General features: G+C 51.7%; 1 protein-coding gene across 1 annotated transcript in view; it reads left to right on the top strand.

Moving 5' to 3' along the window:
• GALNT14 (polypeptide N-acetylgalactosaminyltransferase 14) overlaps positions 1-20,717 on the top strand; it is a 209,396-nt gene that overhangs the window by 144,956 nt on the left and 43,723 nt on the right. Inside the window, exon 3 of the mRNA XM_004777897.3 lies at positions 20,160-20,258. Coding sequence (XP_004777954.1) covers positions 20,160-20,258 — 99 coding nt within the window. The remainder of the gene's footprint in view (positions 1-20,159; positions 20,259-20,717) is intronic.

The following is a 20,717-nucleotide window of genomic DNA, read 5'->3' as shown; positions in this document are numbered from 1 at the left end:
ACAGGAGGCCGTGGGGAATACTACGGTAGGTCCGAACAGAACAGTGATGCCCTCTGCACCCCCAAAACCATCCCAGTGGGGTAGAGTGTGACTTAGGATCTTGGCTCTAAGGCATTGACATCCTCAGGTTGGGGGTGCTGGGTGCTACAGTGGGGAATTTGTTCCCCATTGTAGGTGGGAGAGAAGTGAGAACTGGTCTGGAGGGAATAGTAGATGGTGAGGTCCGGGAAAAGGAGTCTGTCCAGTCTGACTGTTGGATTTGGGGCTGAGTACCATACTGGATACGAAGACTTGGGCAGAAAAACAAGACTAGCAGATGGAGCACATCCTAGGTAAAGAGATCTAGGCTCAGGGGGGTTAGGGGACATGTCCAGGATCACACAGCTAGTCAGTGTTTGGCTGAAACTCAAAACCCAAGTTTTCTGGTTCTAGGTCTGTATGTAGATAAATATATATATATACATATATATATATATATATATGTATATATATATATTCTGTCCCGATTAAAAAGCCTGGATTATGTCCAAGTTCACTGAGCATGCACATGTTTTACTGGTGCTTGTAGGGCAAGGAGAAAAGATGATGTGTGGGGGTTCTGTTTCCCAGTTGAGATAGTTTGATACTTCGATTTGAGCTTTGCTTGGGGCATGGATATAACATATTTCAGGCAGCTGACGGAGTCAGTAGTTTCTTGTGTTCTGTCGCCAAGACCAAGAAGAACCTGTGTGCCTTGAAAGGCACTAAATGGTTTTAGCTGTGGAGGCACATTTTCCTCTCTCCCCATTGGGTTTGCCTCCTTTATTACATGTTGCCTGAGGAAGGAGATGATGGAAAGGAATGTGGAAAGATACAGAGAAGTGGGTCAGTGCCCAGAATTGGGAAACTGGTTTGGAATTAAATATTTCCCTTGCAGAATTTATCCTGCCAATTATTGAGTCTTAGGTTAGTAGGTGTTAACCTTAAAAATCGAACAACAAAGGCGTCAAGCAGCAAATGAGTTTGCTCAGGAAGAGCAGAGATATCACAGTTTGGGGTCTATAATCTATAGACAGGCAAGTCTGGAGAACGAAGGGGAGAGCGTTCTCCAGTGGAAGAAAGAAGGAAGTCGGAGGGGTCGTTCGGAACAAACGTTCATTGGAGGAAAAAGAGTTTGAAGTGGTGGCAGCTTCTCATTGGCTGCAGGCAAAGACAGCCTGAGGTTTCCTTTACTCATTTTCACACCGGGACATATCCGTCAATAAGCAGTCCACTTGCTCTCATGGGGCTTCCTCAAGGAGGCAAATCTGCCAGCTGGGTGACTGGGAGCTCCTCACTGCCCTCCGCAGGCCACCCATCCCTTCTCACCAGAGGGCCACTCCCCTGGGAAGAATGTTCCCTTCACTAGCCTTGAAAACAAGCCCTGACCCGTGGACTTGGGGGCCAGTAACACCAAGGAGAAGGTGCCATCATGGCTTTATCCTCTAAGTTATCCTTTTTTCCCGCATTCATTGCCTTTGGAATATACATTTTTAAGAAAGCAGAAGGCTGAAGAGGAGACCCTGGACTTCCACTGTGCATCCTGGAATGTTCTCTTTAGTGCTAGACAGCTGGAGTGCTCAGGGGAAGAGAAAGCAATACAGAGTGTGGCTGTGGTTCTTGCCTCTAATCGTGGGCTATATTGAAGCCTTTCACTTCCGTGACTTTTGAAATATGTCTGCAAGACCAAAATATTCCTCAAGATCCAGAACCTCTCCTCGTCTTACTTAGAATCAGAGTCCCACATATGTACAGAAAGGTTGACACTTCATACATATGCCTCTTGAAGAAATTTCCAGAGAGAACACTCCCGCATTCCCACATCAAGCACCTCCATCAAGGGAAGGGTGACTGTTAGTTTGCCAGAAGCATCCTGTTGTCCCAGCCCTTACTCCCCACTGTAGGTAAGACTGTCCCAACTTCAAATGCCAGAGTCTGGCATTGCTTATTTTTGAACTTTAAATAAAAAGACTTACACAGTATGTGCTCTTGTGTGTCTGGCTTCCCTCAAAATTAAGTGTGTGAAACCAGCCATGTTTTCCGAGATATGGTGTATTTATTTTCACTGCTGTATAGTATTCCTTGGTGTGAGTCTGTTGCAATTTATGTATCTGTTCCACTGTTAATCCTCGTTTGGGGTTTTTCCAGTGTGGGGCTCTGATGAACCATGTTCCTTTGATTAATCTTATACTTGTCTTTTGGTGAACACGCATGTCGACCCCACCCACCGTGTACGTGTCTGAGAGTTCCATGGCTCCACATCTTTGCAGTCAGTCACTGGCTATTGTCTGTTTCACTGGAGCCTTTGAGAGGCTGAGTCGTGGTATCTTCCTGTGGTTGGGGTTCACCTTTCCCTGATCACTGAGGCAGGGCACCTTTCAGAAGTTCGTGGGCCACGCCAGTCGCCAGTCAAGCATTTCACACCTGCTTCTCTTCACCTCTCTAGGCCCTTTGCCCAAGAACGAAGCACAACGCCTGACTCTTAGTCTGTCCTCAATAATTTCTCTACAGAGTGTTTATGTCATTTTCTCCCACATCATGGCGGTGCACGATAAACGGGAGGGAAGCCACTAGACAGAGCGTGAGAAGCCGTGGGTCCTGTCTAAGATAGTGCCCAACACTTCAGCCCTCAGTGTGTCTGTTTCCTCACAGGTAAGAAGAGAGACGTAGCTCAGAGATGCTTATTAAGGTCACTTCCAGCCTTGTCTGCTGGTTGAAAATACTGGTGCTGATAAGAATGTGCAAGAACTGGCTGAGGGACTGAATCTGATTGGAGGCTATTTCCAGAAGCACAACTCCCTCCAGCTCAGCAGCACACACAACCCCCCCCCTCTGCCACCATGGCCCTGGATGAATCCTTCCCCTCACACACTTCTCTTCCTAAGGAGACTCAAGGGCCTGCAGGACTACAAGAGCTGTCCTTTATGGCCGCCTTGCCCATTTCTTTGCGCCCTTATGCCTTCCCCTGGGTGGAGGTCCCCAGACCCCCCACCCAGCTTGAGATGCCAGCGTAAGCTGCTTTGATACCATCTTCCAACAACAGAGCTATTTGCTCCTGGAGCGGGCGCGTCCCAAGGATGGCAGCTTGACTGAAAACTGGGGACCTGCCCACGGTTTTCAGCGTGGAATAAGGTGTCAGAACATGTGAACTTTCTCCCTTTATACCACAGAATGTTGTCATGTTGGGTTCCCGTTACCCCCCAGCTCTTTGAAGAACCATCGGCTGGGGTGACGTGCCCCTTCTCTGCACCTCTAATGCCAGAAAGAGACGGGGCTGGCAGGATGGGCCCCGGGTCCTCCTGAGGGGCTCAGGCACCTGGTACAAGTCCTCAGTAAAATCTGAACCTTGGGGGAAAAAAAAAATCTGAACCTTGGCCATGCTCTGAGTAAGAGTAACCACACCTTGTAGCTCCAGAAGACTGCACAGAGCCTTCTCATGTCCCTTTAAAAAGAAAAAAAAAAAAAAAAGGATTTATTTATTTATCTATTTGACAGAGACAGAGACAGAGACAAAGACAAGTGAGGGAATGCAAGTGGGGGAGCAGAAGAGGGGAAAATCTGGCTTCCCACTGGATGCGGGGCTCGATCTCAGGACCCTGGGATCATGACCTGAGCCAAAGGCAGACACTTAATGACTGAGCCACCCAAATGCCCCCCCTCCACATCCCTTTCTTAGCAGCGCTAAAGGAGCCCTGGCACCATAGCTGGTTAAGGAGTGGCAGGGCGAGGCATCCTAGCCCTGTGGGCTTTGAGATTGGGTTGCCTATCATGTATCAGCTGCTCCTTGGGCGAGTTACTCAAACTCCCCGAGCCCCAGTGCCTCATCTTGAAATGGAAATAATAGTAAAAGCCAGGGTTGCCCTCAGGGGGAGAGAAATAATCCATGCCGGAAGCCAAGCAGAGTCTTTAGCCCCGGGTCAGCTCTGTCTGTTAGCTGCCGTGCTGAGTGTCCGGTGGCCCGAGTTCCAGGATCCCTGGGAGCACCCAGACCCGGGGATCTTACCGAGGCTCGGGAGCAAGCCTGGGAGGCAGGGCAGAGCGGGGGCCGGCCCTGAAGGAGCAAGGAGCTACGTGAATGAGTTTGGAGAGGCCCTGGCTCTGTGCCCAGTCCCCCACCTCTGAGCTGGGGTGTGCTCCAGGAACAGGGGGGTGCGGGGGCGGGGAGGTGCGGGCAGAGAAGTTCTGCTCGGCGCTTCCTGCCTCTCAGCCTTGGCTCCTGGTGCCGAAACACTTCACTTGCCTGAATGTCAAACTTAACTTAAAAAAACCCAAGCGCAAAATAAGCAATGAGGCAAGCGCGATGCCGCGTCTGGTGAAATGTGTACTTTTAAAATAGTGGGGAGAGAAGCCAAGGCCAGCAGAGGGAGTGATTTCAGGGCCGGGGGCCAGGAAGCAGAACTGTGTCTGACAGCAGATGAAAAGAGCAGAGGAGGTGACAGCTGGGGGGCGGGTGGCTGTGGAAAGCCGGTGCTGGCCAGGGTGACAGACAGTGGGATGGAGTGACGCGAGCGGTGGGCCTGGGGGCGGCTGGAAAAGCAGCTGAAGTAAGGCACAATGTGACAGAAGAAGGGGGCCCTGTGGAGTCACGTAGCAGCAGGGTTTGGTCTGGGCCAGCAAGGGCACGGTCAGCTAATGTCCCTGTGGTTGTCCTTGGTGTTCCTGGTGCAGCAGGGGAACCCTGATATTTGACTGAAGCAGGGGTGTCTGGACAGCTCTCACCTCCTGCCGCCACCTGACCCTCTCCATAACCCTGACACCGGCCAGAGCCCTTCCTCTGCTCTCCTTCCCTGCTCTGCCTTGATGCATCATATGGACACATCTTTTTTTTTTTTAATTTTACTAATTTGTTAGAGAGAGCAGAGGGAGGGGCACAGGGAGAGGGAGAATCTCTAGCAGATTCTGAGCTGAGCATGGAGCCTGATATGGGGCTCCATCCCACGACCCCAAGCTCATGACCTGAGCTGAAATCAGGAGTTGGGCGTTCACCTACTGAGCCACGCAGCACCCCTGGACACATCATTTATTCCTAACCCCAAGCCTCACTGAGCCTGCCTGTACCACCTCTGGAGACAGCAGGCATCCACTTTGCTCTCACCCGTTCCACCTCAGGACAGGTCCCACTGTTGACCTTGGACCCAAGCCCACACCTTTGGAGTCTGACTTGGCCCACCCTCATTCCCTTGAGTGTGCCTCCTACATAGCCCTTGGACCTTGGCCTTGCTTGGTCCTCAGCGACTGTCCCCTCTCACCAGGGTGACTTCTGCGGCAGCCCCCACCGCCCTCCACCATGCATCTGGCCCCGGACCAGTCTGTCCTCTGCGTTTCCTCCATGGAGATCTTTCTAAATGCAGACACTTGGCTTCCCATCTAAAATCCTTCTAATGTCGTTGGCTCGCTTCTCCCGGAAGGCCGGTCCACCCCAGCTAGTCAGGGGCTGTGGCTCCCTGACGGTGCTCAAAGCATCATGGCTTTTCATCTGCGCTGCTCTGTCTGCGCAGGGCACTCCTGCATCTTTCAGGAACCTGGGGTGGGGTGAAGAGGGTCTTTTCCAAGAAGACATCTCACCCCCTCCCCCTGAGTTCAGTGGCTCCCCCTCACTCCCATGCTCACTGTGAGCACTCGTTACCCCAGGGGCACACATCCATCTTCCCCACCCCCCCCCCCGCCCCATGACCCAGAGTGACCGGGTGAAGGTGTGCCGGCAGCGTGCCTGACACATAGTCTCTCATCGGTACAGGTTGAGGGACTGCGGACCCAAAGCGTACCTCGCTGGCTTCCCTGTCAAACTGTCTCCTGAAAACATGAGGCTTTGGGAGCACAGGTATGGGGAAAGAATCCTCGAAACAGAGGGAGAAAATCAAATCCTGGGAAATTTAAACCCACCTTCACTCAACAAAGGATTCTCCGTGTTAGCCCATAAATCCGGGACCATAATCAGCCAATGTTTATTGATCAAAGTATTCCCCTGGCACGTGGCAGGCACCTTGTATGTGTTCTCCCAGCCCAGCAACCTTGCTGTGATTCTGGTTGAGAGATGAGGACATCGACTCCAGTCGGTTGACTAAATTGCCCTTAAGAAATGTAAAGAATTAGGAAAGTGGGCCCTGCCCATAGAGAAGACAGCACAGCTTTGCAGACAGGGGAGTAACTCCCATGAGAAATGTGGTAGGGGACGCTGACGTGGGTGGGCATAAGGCTGGCATTTAGGCAGCCCTGGACAAGAAGATGGGGTGTGGGGGATGGGGAGGCGTGTGGAGGTCGTGCTCAAGGGAGAAATGAATGGACCAGGTTAGCAGGACTGGAAGGCTCAGGCAGGGGAGTTATGGGGCAGGGCTGGGGGTTAGTGTGATTGGGGGGCCTTGGGATGCAGTCAGGGCTTGGCTTCAAGGACCCAAGTGAGGCTAGGGAGAGCAGGGAGGGAGGAGATGTTGGGGTGGCTCTGCAGGCAAGAACAGTCAGGGGGCTTTGCAAGGGTGCAGACCCAGCTTGGGCGGGCAGAAGTGAGAATAAAGGAGGCAGAATGTGGGGCAGGACCGACTCAGGATGGATAGATGGATGAATTGGCTAGGAGGAGAGCTTGGGAAGCTGTGAGAAGCCTTTGCTTTTTACCTCCCCCTTCGGACCTTCCAGAAGGGCACGCTGTTGTGAGTCCGCAGAAGAAGTGGGGAACACTTGGCCCTCAAGCAGATGGTCCCTGAGCTCAGTGGCTGCAACCCTGGATTCACTAGGGCTACAGGTTTTATCCCAGCTGCTTCAGTCTGAGGATTGAAGGCAAAAGGTAAAAGGAAGGACTGACTATTCTCTGATCCTTGAGCTGGAGAGTCTGAGAAATATCAGGGAATTGCTCAGGGAGCATCAAAGGGAACTGCTATTCTTTAGCAGGTGAGGGACAGCCCAGACTTGTGTTTTTTCCATCTTTCCAGAACATTCTAGCATGTGTCCTTCAAGACCAAAGGCAGGGAGAAAGGTGAGAGAAAGGCCGGGAGCCACTGACTCACATGACCATCCAGGGGTCCCCAAGACGAGCATGTGAGAGCACAGAGTTGGGAGCCGGCCCATGTGGTTTTATCTCGAGGCTCCGCCGCTCACTGACCTGCCCTCACAGTCCCCTCTGCGATGAGAGAGGAGGACTTCGGAGAGTCACTGTGCAGATCTCAAGCTCTTGGGAGAAGACCTGAGGCAGAACCAGGGGTCAGTAGGTGTTGTGTGTTATTACTATTGTGTAACCTGATTCCAGCAGGGCTAAAATAAGACTTGAAGGAACCCTTGTCCCAGACACTGAGGAAATCTTTTTCAGAAACATTGCAAAATTAGGCCTTGGCCCAGCTCCACACTTCCTGGTCCCAGCTACACTCTGCCTTTGTCTTTTGAGAACATCCCCCCACCACGTGTGTGCACGCACACATTAAGCATACGAGCACAGGCGCACGCGGCTGCCATCTGGGTGGTTCTTGGTACCGGCGAACGCAGGTTCTGGCAGTGTCCCGAGAGAAGCCTCTTGGCTGTGTCCCGAGAGCCGTCACGCTTCCTGGAGGGACGGTCCTGCCGCTTCCCTGTGGCTTCCCCCAAACTCCGGGCTCCCACTCGTTTCAAAGGAGCTAGTCCACGTAACGGAGCAAAATCAGTTGTCTGGGCCAACAAGGGGGTCCTCTCTAGTGGGGAGAAGTGGTGGTTTCCAGAAGGCCTAAGTTTAGCCTGACGTATCCGCATCGCCTAGTCGGATGCAAGTTCTGAGCCAGTTGCACAGGCAGCAAAAGTACGTGAGGAGATAAGTGGGGACCTGAGATCATAAAAACCATCGCGAGCTGTGAGGCTCAACAGCCCCAAGAACAGACTTGGGGCTGTTGGTTCTGGAGCAAAGAGTAGAGGCTTCCTGTCTTCCGTGTTCAGTGTGCATGGCACATGGGGTGGCGGGGGAGGGGGTGTCGAACCCAGGCACGTCATAATTTAGTGGGCAGACCTCTGAGCTGTACTTTCACGTGTGAATTAGTACAAATCTGATCCTTGGTGTTGGGGCAAGAGGGGATACCGTGAGTGAGATGCTCTTAAAGCTTAATTCTACAATTTAAAGGGTTTTTAATGGTTCTGAAATTGCAGCCTTTTCTAGTGTTTAAACAGCCTTTTATGAAAGGATGATATTAGATGATGGGATTTTTAAAATATGTTCTCTCCCACAAAATGTTGCAAACCTAATAATGGTCTTTATAAATTTTTTAAGGTTTTATTTTACTCGTACAAAAGAACCCAGCATCTAGAAACCATTGTCTGGCACTAAGGGTGAAATCTGAAATCGGATTGTATACAAGCTAAGCTTGAGGAATATCTAGGACAACGATGTGCGTTAGAAATAGACGTAAGCCACGTAGGCAATGTGAAATCTTCTAGTAGTCATGTTTTAAAAAGCAAAAGAAACAAGTGAAATTAATTTTAATAATACCTTTTAACTCAGTACACCCAAATATGACCATTTTGACATACAGTGAGTATGATGAGCTATTTTGCATTCTTTTTCATACAAAGTCTTTGCCATCTTGCACATATTTCACACTCCAATGCCCAGTAGCTACTGCATTGGACAGTGTGGGTCTGGACGAAGAGGGTGTCCAAACCATGTCTGGCAACCCCGTCCAGGTAGGATTCAGTCTGTCTCCCCTCACTTGAGAGAGCAAGTGTTCATCATCCTTGAACACTGTTCGATGGACATCTGGATGAACAGTGTTTTCACCTCCATGAACAGTGTTCTTCATCCCTGGGACTTTGGTAAACAAGGAGAACATCTCGGCTCTTTAAATACAGGTGGATATTTCCAATTCCAGCATGTCAGAGCTCTCCACAGGCATCAGATGACTGTCCCCAGTGTCTCCCAGGACACCCTTCATGCAAGGCTCCCTGTTTGTGCCACCGAGGCTCCATATTCCAACTTCGGTCTTAGTGACTTGTTTGGTCTCTCTTCTCCGTATGATTGACCTTGAGACCTTGCTCAGCTTAGAACTCAGGAGTTCCCTCGAGCTGGTGTAACTCATAACTTGTCAAGGAACGCTGTCCCCTCCAACTTCTTCTCAGTGGGCACCCACCTGCTTCCTCCCTCACAGATGCATCCACTCATTCTTCAGACCTGTGTTGTATGTCTTATGTGTTAGGTTCTGAGATCCCAACTACAAATGAGTCCTTGCCTTTGGTGCAGCCAATAGTAGAGGGGAAGATAAGTAAGTTCACAATGTTTGGTAATCGATTACGAGGATGTCCTCGGAGAGCACCTTGGAAAAGCCTGGGGAGATCAAGAAATGCTTTCCAGGGAAAGTAACTTCCAAGCCAAGATTAGAAGAACAGAAAATTGCCTGACCTTGAAAGAGAGGAGAGTGCATTTCAGACACGGGGAGGGAGGCCATGCCTGTAGAGGTCCATAGAAAGAAGAGTGGGTCAGGCAGAACCTGGCCGAAACTTGGAGCATGCAGGGGAGGAGTCAGAAGTGGTGCTGGGTCACTAGGATAGGAAGCTGTGATTAAGGGTTTCAGCTTCATTTTGCAAGCAGTTAGGTAGCGTTGAAACATGTTAAAAATTTGCAGTTTGGAAAGATCATTTTAGCTGCAGCATCCTGGATAGATTGTAAGGGGATAAAGCTGGCTGAGAAGTTGCTGCAGTAATGCAGACAAGACATGATGGGAATGTGAAGAAACAGCCAGGTCATGAGATAGGTAAGAGGGATTGACAGGCCTAGGCCTTTAGTTAGGTTAGGGGCCTGGGGAGAGGCAGGATTTGAGAATATCTCTTGGATTTGGGCACATGATAGATGGTGGGTTGGGGAACAAGGCACAGCAGACTTGGCCAAGGTGCTGAAGGCAGAGTGTAGGTGAAGAGGTCACCTCATGGGGACCTCCAAGGGAAGGTGCTCTTTAGAATTAGGAATAAGGTTGGGGACATTAGCAAATAGATAGGAAATTGAAGCCTTGGGGAAAAGTTGAGTAGTCCAAATAGAAGGAAGACTGAGAAGAAGATGGTTTACTAGAATTTGCAGGGGACACTAGAATTTCAGATGAGGGAAAGAAGAGGAAAACCCAGAAGAGACAGCCTAAGGAGAGGATAGCCACACTAAGGTGATTTCACCAAAGCCAAGGGCAAAGAACCAAGTATTTAATAAAATGTGTGACCCTCCATGTCACATTTTACAGAGGTAACAAGTAAAGCAAAGACTGAGAAGTTTCCATTAGTTTAGCGACATGGAGGAGTGGTAGGGATGTTGGTAGTAGGATTTGGTAGGGAGAGGGGGTGAGAGGGCACTGGAAGGCAGAAGTGAGCGGAAACCCTATGTGGACTGAAGCGTGGGGCCTCTCTGAGTCCTCTGACAGGGGCCCCAAGCTTGGTTCCTTGAAGGAAAGAGCAGGTTCAGTGGTAAGGCCCAGAAGATCCTTGCTGGACCATAACTAGCAGGGTGGCCTTGGGCAGGTCAGTTCACTGTTACGGGCCTCAATTTCCTCATCAGTGAATATAGAGGGAGCCGGAAGCAATGTGTTCTAAACCTGTGTCCCACACAGTCCTCCCTGTATATCCGGGAAACATGCACATTCCCGCTATGTGTAAGGCGTTGTGTGCTAGAAGAAAAGAAAAAATGCACGGGTGGGCGGGGGCAGGTTTTGAGATCAAAGCTGGGTAAACAGTAGGCTAGCAGGTCTCAGAACCTGTAACACGTTCATGTGTATTGGCGATCACCGGAAAGGTGATCTAGCAGTTTTCCAGTATTTCTCATTTGCCCAACTGACTTGACTTGTGCCAACTGTGTTCAGAGAGCAGGCATAGGCTTCTCTTGGAAACACTGTCCACCAGGGGTCGCCCAGCCAGATGCTCTCTGTGGTACTTCCTAGTGTTGCAGCAACTCAGGGGTTCGTCTGGAGTCCAGGAGAGAAAGGTCTTCCAGCTGCCAAGGGCTGCAAAACAAAGTAGAAGTGGAGGCTGGGCCTTTAGGGGAATCCAGATATCATGGCCTCTTTTTTTTTTTTTTTTCTTGAAAGAGTAAGAGAGAGAGAAGGAGCAGGAGGGAGAGGAAAGGAGAAACCAAAGCTGGCTCCATGCTGAGTGCAGAGCCTGATGCAGGGCTCGATCCCACGACCACAAGATCATGACCTGACCCAAAACAAAGAGCTACCCAGGTGTACAATATTATGGCCTTTTATATAATGGTGCCCTCTTTCCCCAGTGAGCATCCCAGTCTGTCAGCAGAGATGCCTGGGGGACTTCTTACATTTGCCAGGAAAATGGGCTTGTAGAGCTATTTTCTGGAAACACTGTTCTGATCTATGGGCAGCCGTTAATCTGTTGGTGGAAGTGCTCTCGCAGGGTCAACATGTAGATTGTCTTAGAAATGTGATGCCACAGGGAGTCGGTGGCTGAGAAATCCAGGGGGATACCCTGAGGAGGAAGAAATGAACGGCAGGTCCTGAGCTGGACTGACAGCAGCAACTCCCATCCCTGGGAGAAGTGAGCAAAGAGACAACTTCTTATGTATTGTATGGTTCATATTAAGGGAGTTGAATCTATAAAGATTGGGACAAGCCCAAAAGGTACTACTGGAGAACTTTTCTGTGTGTGTAGGGCCCTCAGGCATCCATATCTAGCATCATCTTGGGGGATGGAGGCCACCAGAGGGTCCTGTAAGGGGCTCTGGAAGGACCTTGTGGGGTCAGCTACCAACTGCCCAAGAGGATTTATCATTGACCCCCAGGGAGTGAGAAATGCTGCTGACCTTGTTTCTTCAGGTACCTATATTCATTGTCTCTTGTTGCATAACAAATTACCCACCATTTAGTAGCTTAATAGGACATTTATTATCTCAGTTTCTGGGGATCAGGCATTCAGGCGTGGCTCAGGTGTGTCCTTGACTGCAGGCTCTCCCAGGCGGGAATCCAGGGGTCAGCTGGAGCTGCTGGCATCTGAGGGCAAAACCAGGCTGGACTCTCATCCCATCTCCCTTGTGTGGTTCTGGGCAGGATTCCAGTCCTCACGAGCTATTGACCCAAGGCCATGCTCACTCATTCCTAGCCATGTGGGACAGCCCCGCGTGGCAGCTTGCTTCACCAGCATGCACAAGCCGCAGGGATGGATGTCCCGATCTTTCCTAACCTGATCACAGACTTGGCATCCCAACACTTTAGCTGTGTTCTGTTCCTGAGAAGCCACTCACCGGGGTCAGCCCATGCTCCAGGGGAGGGGACACCACAAGGACTTGGGAGTCAGAGGCATCTGCTGCCCACCACAGTACCCGACCAGGCTTCAGGGAAGCTCATTCCCCAGCCCTGGCCCACGAACCCTCTTCCCAGCATAAAGGAATTTAATAATGCGTTCAGCAATTAAAATGTAGCAGCACAATGGAGTAACAGATCTCACTGTTATTCTTAGTATCATTTATGAGATGCAGGATTTCTGTAATCCTAAATGAGGACAGCTGTTGAGGCAAGACCTAGGAGCACTCTATGTTTATGTGGATGAACAAATTAATCTGCATGTGAAATCCCAGTGAAATTGACATGAAATAAAAATTTCATGCCTTACAGTGTATCTGTGTTGCCCATGAAATGAGATAAAAAGGAATTTCTGATTCTACCGTTGTCATACTTTTTATACTGCTTGCATTTTTCTCTTCTAAAGACTCGAGTTTGAACCCAGAAGCCAGGTGCAGGTTTGGCATTTTGTACCTTTTGGCCATCTTCCTTCTCCGCTTGGCTGGGAGCCGGCTTCCTTACAGACAACTGATTCGGGAATGTATTAGCTCTAAATGTATTCACTCTCAGCTCTAAATACAGAACCTGTGATTCTCAACGCAGATAGCATGTTCGCTGTCCCTGTCCCAGGGCAGCTGACATTCTGGAAAGGTCCCTGGGCCTTGAGCTTTGCTCCCCTCATCCTTCTGGGTGTTCGTGTCCTGGGGACTGAGGGGAGGAGATGCTGGTCTCATCAAGGCTGGAGCCATGACATGGGGAGATGAGACAAAAGTGTGGGAGGGACAGAGGATGTGCCCCCATGCCTCTGCACCTGGAAATCCTCAAATTGTCGCTCCCTCGGGGACAGACAGTGTTCTCCCAGGAAACAGGCCCCACCCCCACGCTATGCCTGTGTTTCTCTTGGCCCTCGAGTCCATAGAGCTTGGGAAATGGAACACACAGAGAAGACAGCCCATTCGTTCTCTCTGCCTGAGTCTGCCCTCTGCCACGTGGGCGAGACTGTAAGAGTCACGGTCACTAGCTATTTAGAAATAGGTGTGCACGGTTTGTCCCTCCCCCGCCCAGGGCCTCACTGAAATCACCGCTCTGCTGGCCGCATCCAGGCAGAAAGTAGGAGTCCCTGTCAGGATCCCCCAGTGGCGGCTCAGTCAGCCATTTCCCTGTCTTCCTCTAACTGCCCAGGAGCAGCAACCTGTCTCTCCCCTCTGGGCAGGTGGCTGCAACAGCTAGGTTCTAGAGTTCCATAGAAACTGCTTCTTGGGTTGGTAACTTGAGTGGGGACACATGGGTTCTCAGGGCATAGGGCACACAGATGGGACTTAGCAGCAGCTGGAGGCTTTTGGATATCCTAGTGCTTGGAACAGTGCTGGCGTGGAGAGGTAGTGGCATGGTGACAGTTGTGGCATGGTGACGAGGACAGCTAGCAGGCCTACGTTCAAATCTCTGCACTGGCTACAAGTTACTTAACCTCCCTATGCCTCAGTCTTCTTCTGAGTGAGTCCATCAAGCAGTGACCCCTCATAAGGTTTTGGTGAGCATTTAAATACACAAGGTGCCCTGCACAGTGCCCGGCAGCAGGCGTCACTGAGTAGTAGGGGGTTTTTTGGTTATTTATTTATTTATTTACTTGGTGAGGGAGAGAACGAGCGAGCACATGCACCCACAAGCAGGGGTTGTATGCCGGGGGAGAGAGGGAGAGACAGAATCCCTGGCCGGCTCCACACACAGCACGGAGCCCGACACAGGGCTTGATCTCCCTACCCCGAGGTCATGACCTGAGTGAAGACCAAGAGCCAGACGCTTACCGACTGAGCTACCCAGGCGCCCCTGAAGTAGTAGTTTTAAAAACACGATGAAGTGGAGTTTTTATCCCTGTAGACCAGGAGCTGAGGCTTAGCGAAGGGAAGTCGCTGCCAAGCCCCCGAGTGGTAACACACCCAGGTGTCCCACCTCAGGCCTGTGTGATCTCCATTACATTCTGTGACGTATCTGTGTGACTTTTGCCCTTTTTCTAACTGCCTTCGATCTCCCCTCTGGGACATCGGAGCCCCCCCGCCCCGCCGGGAGCATCTCTTGTCTCACTTGGTGCCATTGTCATTTGTGGGGGAGTCCAGGGGCCTTCCTTTCCATCAACATTTTGGTGACCATAATTATTATTATTATCAGAGTCCCTGGGTCTGCCTCTTCATCACTCCCTCCTGCTTTGACTTTCCAAAGTCAAACACCAGATGTTATCATTTATGGCCATGTCTTTTCTTCCATAAGGGTAGCATGCTGTACGAGGAAGGTGTGTGTCCAGGAGTCAGAGGACCAGGTTACCAGCCCCAGCAGGCCCACATGGGACCATCAGGATCCTCTGTTGCCCACTGATAAGTTGGGGCTGGTGGGATCATAACAGTGCTTAGAGGCAGCTGTCCATTTCATGAGCTTTGGCAACAAAATAAAAGGCAGGTTCATGGGGCGCCTGGGTGCCTCTGTCGGTTAAGCATCTGCCTTCGGCTCAGGTTGTGATCCCAGGGTCCTGTGTCAGGCTTTGAGCTCAGCGGTGGGGAGTCTGCTTCTCCCTCTCCCCCTACCCCCCTCCCCGCCTCCTGTGTGCGTGCTCCCTCTCTCAAATAAATAAATAAAATAATTTTTTTTTTAAAAAAAAAGCATGTGCACCTTACATTTCTATGGGAAATGACAGTGACCTTCACTTAGCATGTTTCTGACATACCCGCCTTGGCACCTGTTGGAGTGTAGGGACGGGGCAGGGGTGGGTAGGGGAGCAGGGACCAGTGATGGAGAGCTGGAAAGAGATGGAAGGGGAAGAAGTTCCTTCCTGCGCCTGGGGCTGGTGTCTCAGAAGCTCCATGGAAGCGTCTCAGCCGGTAAGTGGTACTAAGCACTCAAAAAGTTGATGGTTCAGGAAGACACACCTGAATTTGGGGAAATTGAGAGCCTCAGTTGAATTTTTCAGAAAGAAAAAGAAGCACAGAACAACAACAACAAAAAAACCTGCACATGGGGAGTGAGCTCAGCGGAGTGTACGTTATTCAGGATGTCGTGGGGTCGTGGGGACAGCAGCCCCGGTGGGCGGGCTGGCGTCAGTCTCCCCACACTGTGTGGTCCGCCTTTCCTCTGGGCTCTGCCCCCACCACAATCTTTCCTGCTCACTCGCTCTTCTCGCCAGTAAAACCCCTGAATCTTTAATAAATTATAAACATGCTTTCCTGTCCGTCTGCGGGCGCCAGATCTCAGCATTGGCAGCTTTGACATTCCCCCAGAGTCCTAATAGATCTTGCCATTTGATTAATCTTTTAGAACCTTCTCCCAGAGAGTCCAACTTCTGAGCTGACTCCTCACGGAGTCCAGTCCGAAGGATTTTTCTCCGCCTTTCGGCCTTGTTGCTGCCAGTGCCAGTGTCCCCAAGCAGGGCGGTGGGGTGTTGGTAACAGGAGGGCAGTTAGAATTCACAGGACCTGGGTTCAGCTCGCCTGAGTCATTCTCCAGGTATGTGACCCTGAGTGAGATTCGGAGCCCCCAGGTCCTCTATTCTTGGGAGTGCAGGTTCTCAGAAGCTATTTTGGGGGTCTGATGAGACAGTGGAAACTCTGTGACCGGGATCAGAGGGAAGAATCCGTGAAGTCCAAGGAGCCAGGCTGCCTATGCCACCGAGGTCAGAGCAGTGCCCTGCTGCCCACTCTCCCTGGGCCTGTGTACGCTGGAGCTCTTGGGGGAATTGCCGCCCCCCAGATAAGAACCGCCCCCATCCTTTATCCTGCAGGAGTGGGGAGGGGAATGAGGTCCCAGAACACGATTGCCCGGCCTCCCACCAATGCCTGTCACACCACCAAGTTCTGCCCAGTTTAGGAAGTTGAACTGGGTCGTCTCCAAGGCCCCTTCCTTTTCGGAATCATGAGTTCATGGTTCTAGTCCCTAAGCACAGAACAGGATATGGAGGCTGGTTCAGCACCAGGAGCCGTGCTAAAAAGAATTCTCGTGGCCATTTACTCGGCTTCTGTTAAACACCTCGCCCGTTGTCTGCAGTCTGTGGTCTTGGCTGCAAGCCTGTAATGGAGGTATCTGTCTGCATTTCAGAGGTGACACACCGAGCCTCTGAGAAGGCAAACGATGTGCCCGAGGGCCCACAGCACAGTTCTCGGTGGAGTCAGGGTTCAGACTGACATCACAGCCCGTCTTCCTTTCTCTAACACCGATGCTGGCTGCTTTGCTCTCCCTGCCTCCTCGCACCCCTCGGGGCCTCTCAGGGCCCCTCACCTTTTGTCAGACAGGACAGAACCACCCAATGGGAGCAGTACTCTGCACATTTGAACTCACTCTTGAAGATAACGGCCCCGACGGGCTTGTCAAGCTTGGACTATTCCCTAACAACATAGTAATAATCTAGGGGGGAAACTATACAAGTTAAAAATTGTTGTCTCCACTTTCCAGAAGGAAAAATGGAGGCTCGGAAAGGTCAATTCAATGTCCAGCCACACAGTCGAGCTCATGCTGCAGGACGGTCTTTGTGGGGTTCTGTCACATCAGCCATCTTTATTTGGGGTCAGCTACAGTTAGAGCTTCTGATTCCTGTGCTCCCTTACACAGGAGAGCCCAGCCCCTGTCCTACAGATGAGCAGACAGCAAGCTGGAGAGGAGGTGCCTGGCCCATACTCCTACAGCCAGTTGGTAGGGTATGACCCCCCCAGCAAATATTCTATGAACCGTCTCATACGGCACTCAACCTGGGGGTCCAGAACAGTGCCAGTGCTGGGACACTGTACCCCATTTCTCTCTGTCCATCCCTACTTCATCCAGCACCTCCTCGTCCGTGAAGACTTCAGCAGCCCAGGCAGCGTTGTGCCTGCCTCTCTGGTCTGCGGGCGCCATGCGTGCGTGCTGCTGGGCCCTTGTACATTTACACGCTGCCTCCCCCAGCTGCATTGACCGAGGCAGGAGAAATGGCCTCTGTCCCCGGAGGCTCTCTGAGCGGCTCCCACTACCGCCGTCCCACACCAACTTGCCCTAAAGAACTTCCGTCACCAAGGCTGGGGTTTGGGGTCCCTTGGCCATCCCCATGGTAGTGCCCAGCCTCTGCGCCTTGGCCCAGCCCTGCCAGTCATGGCCTTGGGAGTCACTTGGGTCAGTCTTTCTTTTTGTCTCCTCTCTGACAGAGACGATGAGGTCCTGCTAAGCTCTCAGCTTTATTACCTTCCTAGAAAAGACAGATGATCACCCCTCGGCTCCCTGACATCCACCTCCTTCCTTTCAGCACTCACCATGCTCGCTGCTGCCTCCCCCGCTGCCTGGGTCTCCCCAAGGCCCTCCACACCCTCACGGCCCCTGTAGCACAGCAGCCGAGGGCCTCCCTCCCCACCCTACCAACCAAGTCCATCTCAACTAGACTCCCACCCTTCTCCCTCATTGCTCCTAATTTAAACTCAGGTCTCTATATAAAGATAGGCAAGTTCAAGACCTCTTCTCCCTGGGGGCCATGTCCAAACATTTTCCTTCCCGTTTTATGATAGCTAGCAAATCCATATAAATCACCGCCAAAACTTAGTAGCCAAAAACCACAGGAATCATTGCTTATCTTCATAGTATTTGTGGGTCCGAAATTCTGGGAGGTCCAGCGTGGAGCCAATGGGACTTCTGTCATCTGCTGGCTGGGCTAGCATTGGGGGACTCCCTCCTGGGGTGTCTCATTCACGTGGCTGGCAAGTTGGTGGCAGTGGGGGCAAGAGGCCTCTCTTCTCCCATGCATGAGCATCTCTCCACGGGTCTGCTTGCGTGTCCTCAGCGGCTGGTTTCCCTCCAGGTGGCCAAAGCAGAGCCTGCACTGTTTCTAGCCTTGGAGGTGTCACCCATGGTCACTTCTGTCATAGTCTGTTGGTTGTGGGAGCTAGCCCCGATTCAGCGAGGGACAGGACAAAGCAAGGCATGAGGACCAGTAGGTGAGATTTGCTGGATGCCTTCTGGGATGCTGGTGGCCACACCTTCAAAAACCATCAGTTCTTAAGTCAGCAGCTGAGCTAGGAATGCATTTCCCAAATCTCTTTCTCCCTCTCCCGGTGAATGGGCATCTAGTATGCTGAACTCTTGTTTGGGGGACGTGGAGAGAGACAAGCATCCTTTCCTAGAGATAGGGGACTAGTTCCCTAGAACTCATAGTCAGGTGTGGAAGACTGTCCCATCTCCGAAAGTTCTAGAAGAAAGATCTGTACAGAATACAGGAATACAAAGGACAGGTCATTGTTTATGTGGGGGGAATGGGGAAGGCCTTCACAGCAGGAGGGACATTTGCTCTGGGTCTTGAAGGATGAGTAGAAGCTCATTAGGAGGAGAAAGCAAGAAGGACGCTGCTCCGTGCAGAAGTCCTAGGATGAGCAGTGAAAGAGAGTTCTGGAAGCAAATGATGCTGCCACCAAGGGAGGTCTCAGGGGGCTGTGATAGGGAGATTGGACCTTCTGCAACAGGAGCCACTGAGGGCTTCCGGCCAGAGGAAGGCCTGCACAGAGCTGTGTGGTGGACAGGATGTGTGTGGCAGGGGCAGAGGGTGGAGGCAGGAAGACCAGTCAGCAGGTTGCCCCAGGGATCCCTGAGAGGAGTGAGGACTCTGGGAGCCGGGCCCATGGGAACAACAGAACAGGAGTGGATTCTGGAGGGTTTTCTTAGTAGACGTTGCTCACATGATGTGGTGAGGTGTTGTCTTTGGCGGGTTGGGAGAGAGGGGACCGGGAAGGCCTGAAGGTCGTGACTTAACTTTCCACTATCTTCCCCTGGGGCCTTCCTTTCTTAATTCTTGGTTCCTGGCAGGTGACCCAAGCCCAGCTGTGCTCACAGGGCCCCGCTTTCACTGCACAAATTCTCCTGTTCAGTGTTTGCTTTTGGAGGAACGTGTTCAAGTCTCAGGGAGGCCAAAGGAACGTCAGGCTCGTTGGCCTAGGATTGAGATGAAGCGCTTTCAGCCACAGACTTCTTTGAGAATCCAGTGAAGAGTATGAATCATCTTCCCAGAGAAAAACAAAACCAAACCACAGACAACCCACACATTTGCATACACCGCTTTGCCAATGGTATCAGCGGGCTCCCGGGGCCCTGGAAGTCCAGCCTTGGATCTCCAGACCCCCAAACTCAAAGCCCTGAGCCGAGGACAAAATTAGAAAATGAAGAGAAGAAACATTTGACTCCCCAAATGTCTGTTATTTACTTCCTCGTTTAATACCACTCCGTGTAATTGGACAGCCCCTGGAAGAGCTGGAAACAGGAGGAAGCACTTACCCAGGGATGGTCCCTGGTGGCACCAGCATCACTTGGCGGGTTTATTTTCATTATTATAGTAATTTTCGGGCTGCAGGCTACAATTTTCCCTTGCAGCGAGGTATTAAATTGAAATTACCCCAGATGTAATTGTCACACGAAATGATCCTGGACACGTGGAAATGAAAGCTTTTTCAAGATGGAGTTTTATTGTCTGTGCCAGGGTGTTAGGGCTCTGCCTGGTTAAACTTGCCAGATTTCTGCCTGTGTGGCAGGAGGTCAGGAGTCAGTATGCGGGGGATGGGCTGGAGCTGCTGGCCCAGGACACGGTGAAGCCTCTGTTGACCTGGATGGACACAGACCAGGGAGCAGAGCCCAAGACTTGGGGGAGGCTTGGTGTGGCCACTAGGAGTCCCTGTGCATGAACTCGTCCCACGTTTATGTTCTGTATGCTAACTTAACTTGGATCCAAGCCCAGGTTCCCCTGTGGAGGTGGGCAATTTAGCTTCAGTCATTCTGGGCTCTCCCTGCCCTGGGGTCTTCACCCGTGCTGTGCAGCTGGGGTGGTCCCCCCAGACGCCAGGCCTCTCTCTGTACTGGGGACCGCCGCAGTGCCCTTGGTTCCAGCCCTTTAGATCTGCTTTGCCCCCCAAGGCCTTATGTGTCCTCATGCCTTTCCTCCCCCAGATGCACCCTGCTGGTCTACTGCGCTGACCTCCCCCCGACCAGCATCATCATCACCTTCCACAACGAGGCCCGCTCCACCTTGCTCAGAACCATCCGCAGGTAAGACGATCCTCCTCAGGAGGGGGAATGGCCCTGCGGGAAAAACATCGGGCATTTCTGACTCCATGCCCACATTGTCTGACACACTCATGCATCCATTCCGTCACTTCCCTCACTCCTCTGGGGGAGCGTGTACCCTGTCTCATAGGGGAGAGACAGAGGCCTGCTTTGCTCAGCAGCTTGCCTGTCACTGGCAGCCACAGAGAACCTGGAGCTCTCGCCCTTGACCATGGTACTAGACTGCCTCTGGAATGAGTTCTAACTCCCACAGCTGCCAAGGTTGCGGAGGCTGGCGAGGCAGAGTCCATACCTAACCCCAGCATCAGGCTGGATTAGAACTTGTGTCTGCCAAGTGCCGCCTCTCCCAGCACCCGTCTCACCACAGCTTCCCACATGGCCAGGAGCCGTGGTACACACCAGAGCAGCCCGAGGGCAGTGGCTGACCTTTGCTTTCCTGGC

Source organism: Mustela putorius, unplaced genomic scaffold (assembly GCF_011764305.1).
Source record: "Mustela putorius furo isolate JIRA1106 unplaced genomic scaffold, ASM1176430v1.1 tig00000281_pilon_pilon_pilon, whole genome shotgun sequence".
NCBI lineage: Eukaryota > Metazoa > Chordata > Mammalia > Carnivora > Mustelidae > Mustela > Mustela putorius.
This window is presented reverse-complemented; position numbering and strand designations above follow the sequence as displayed.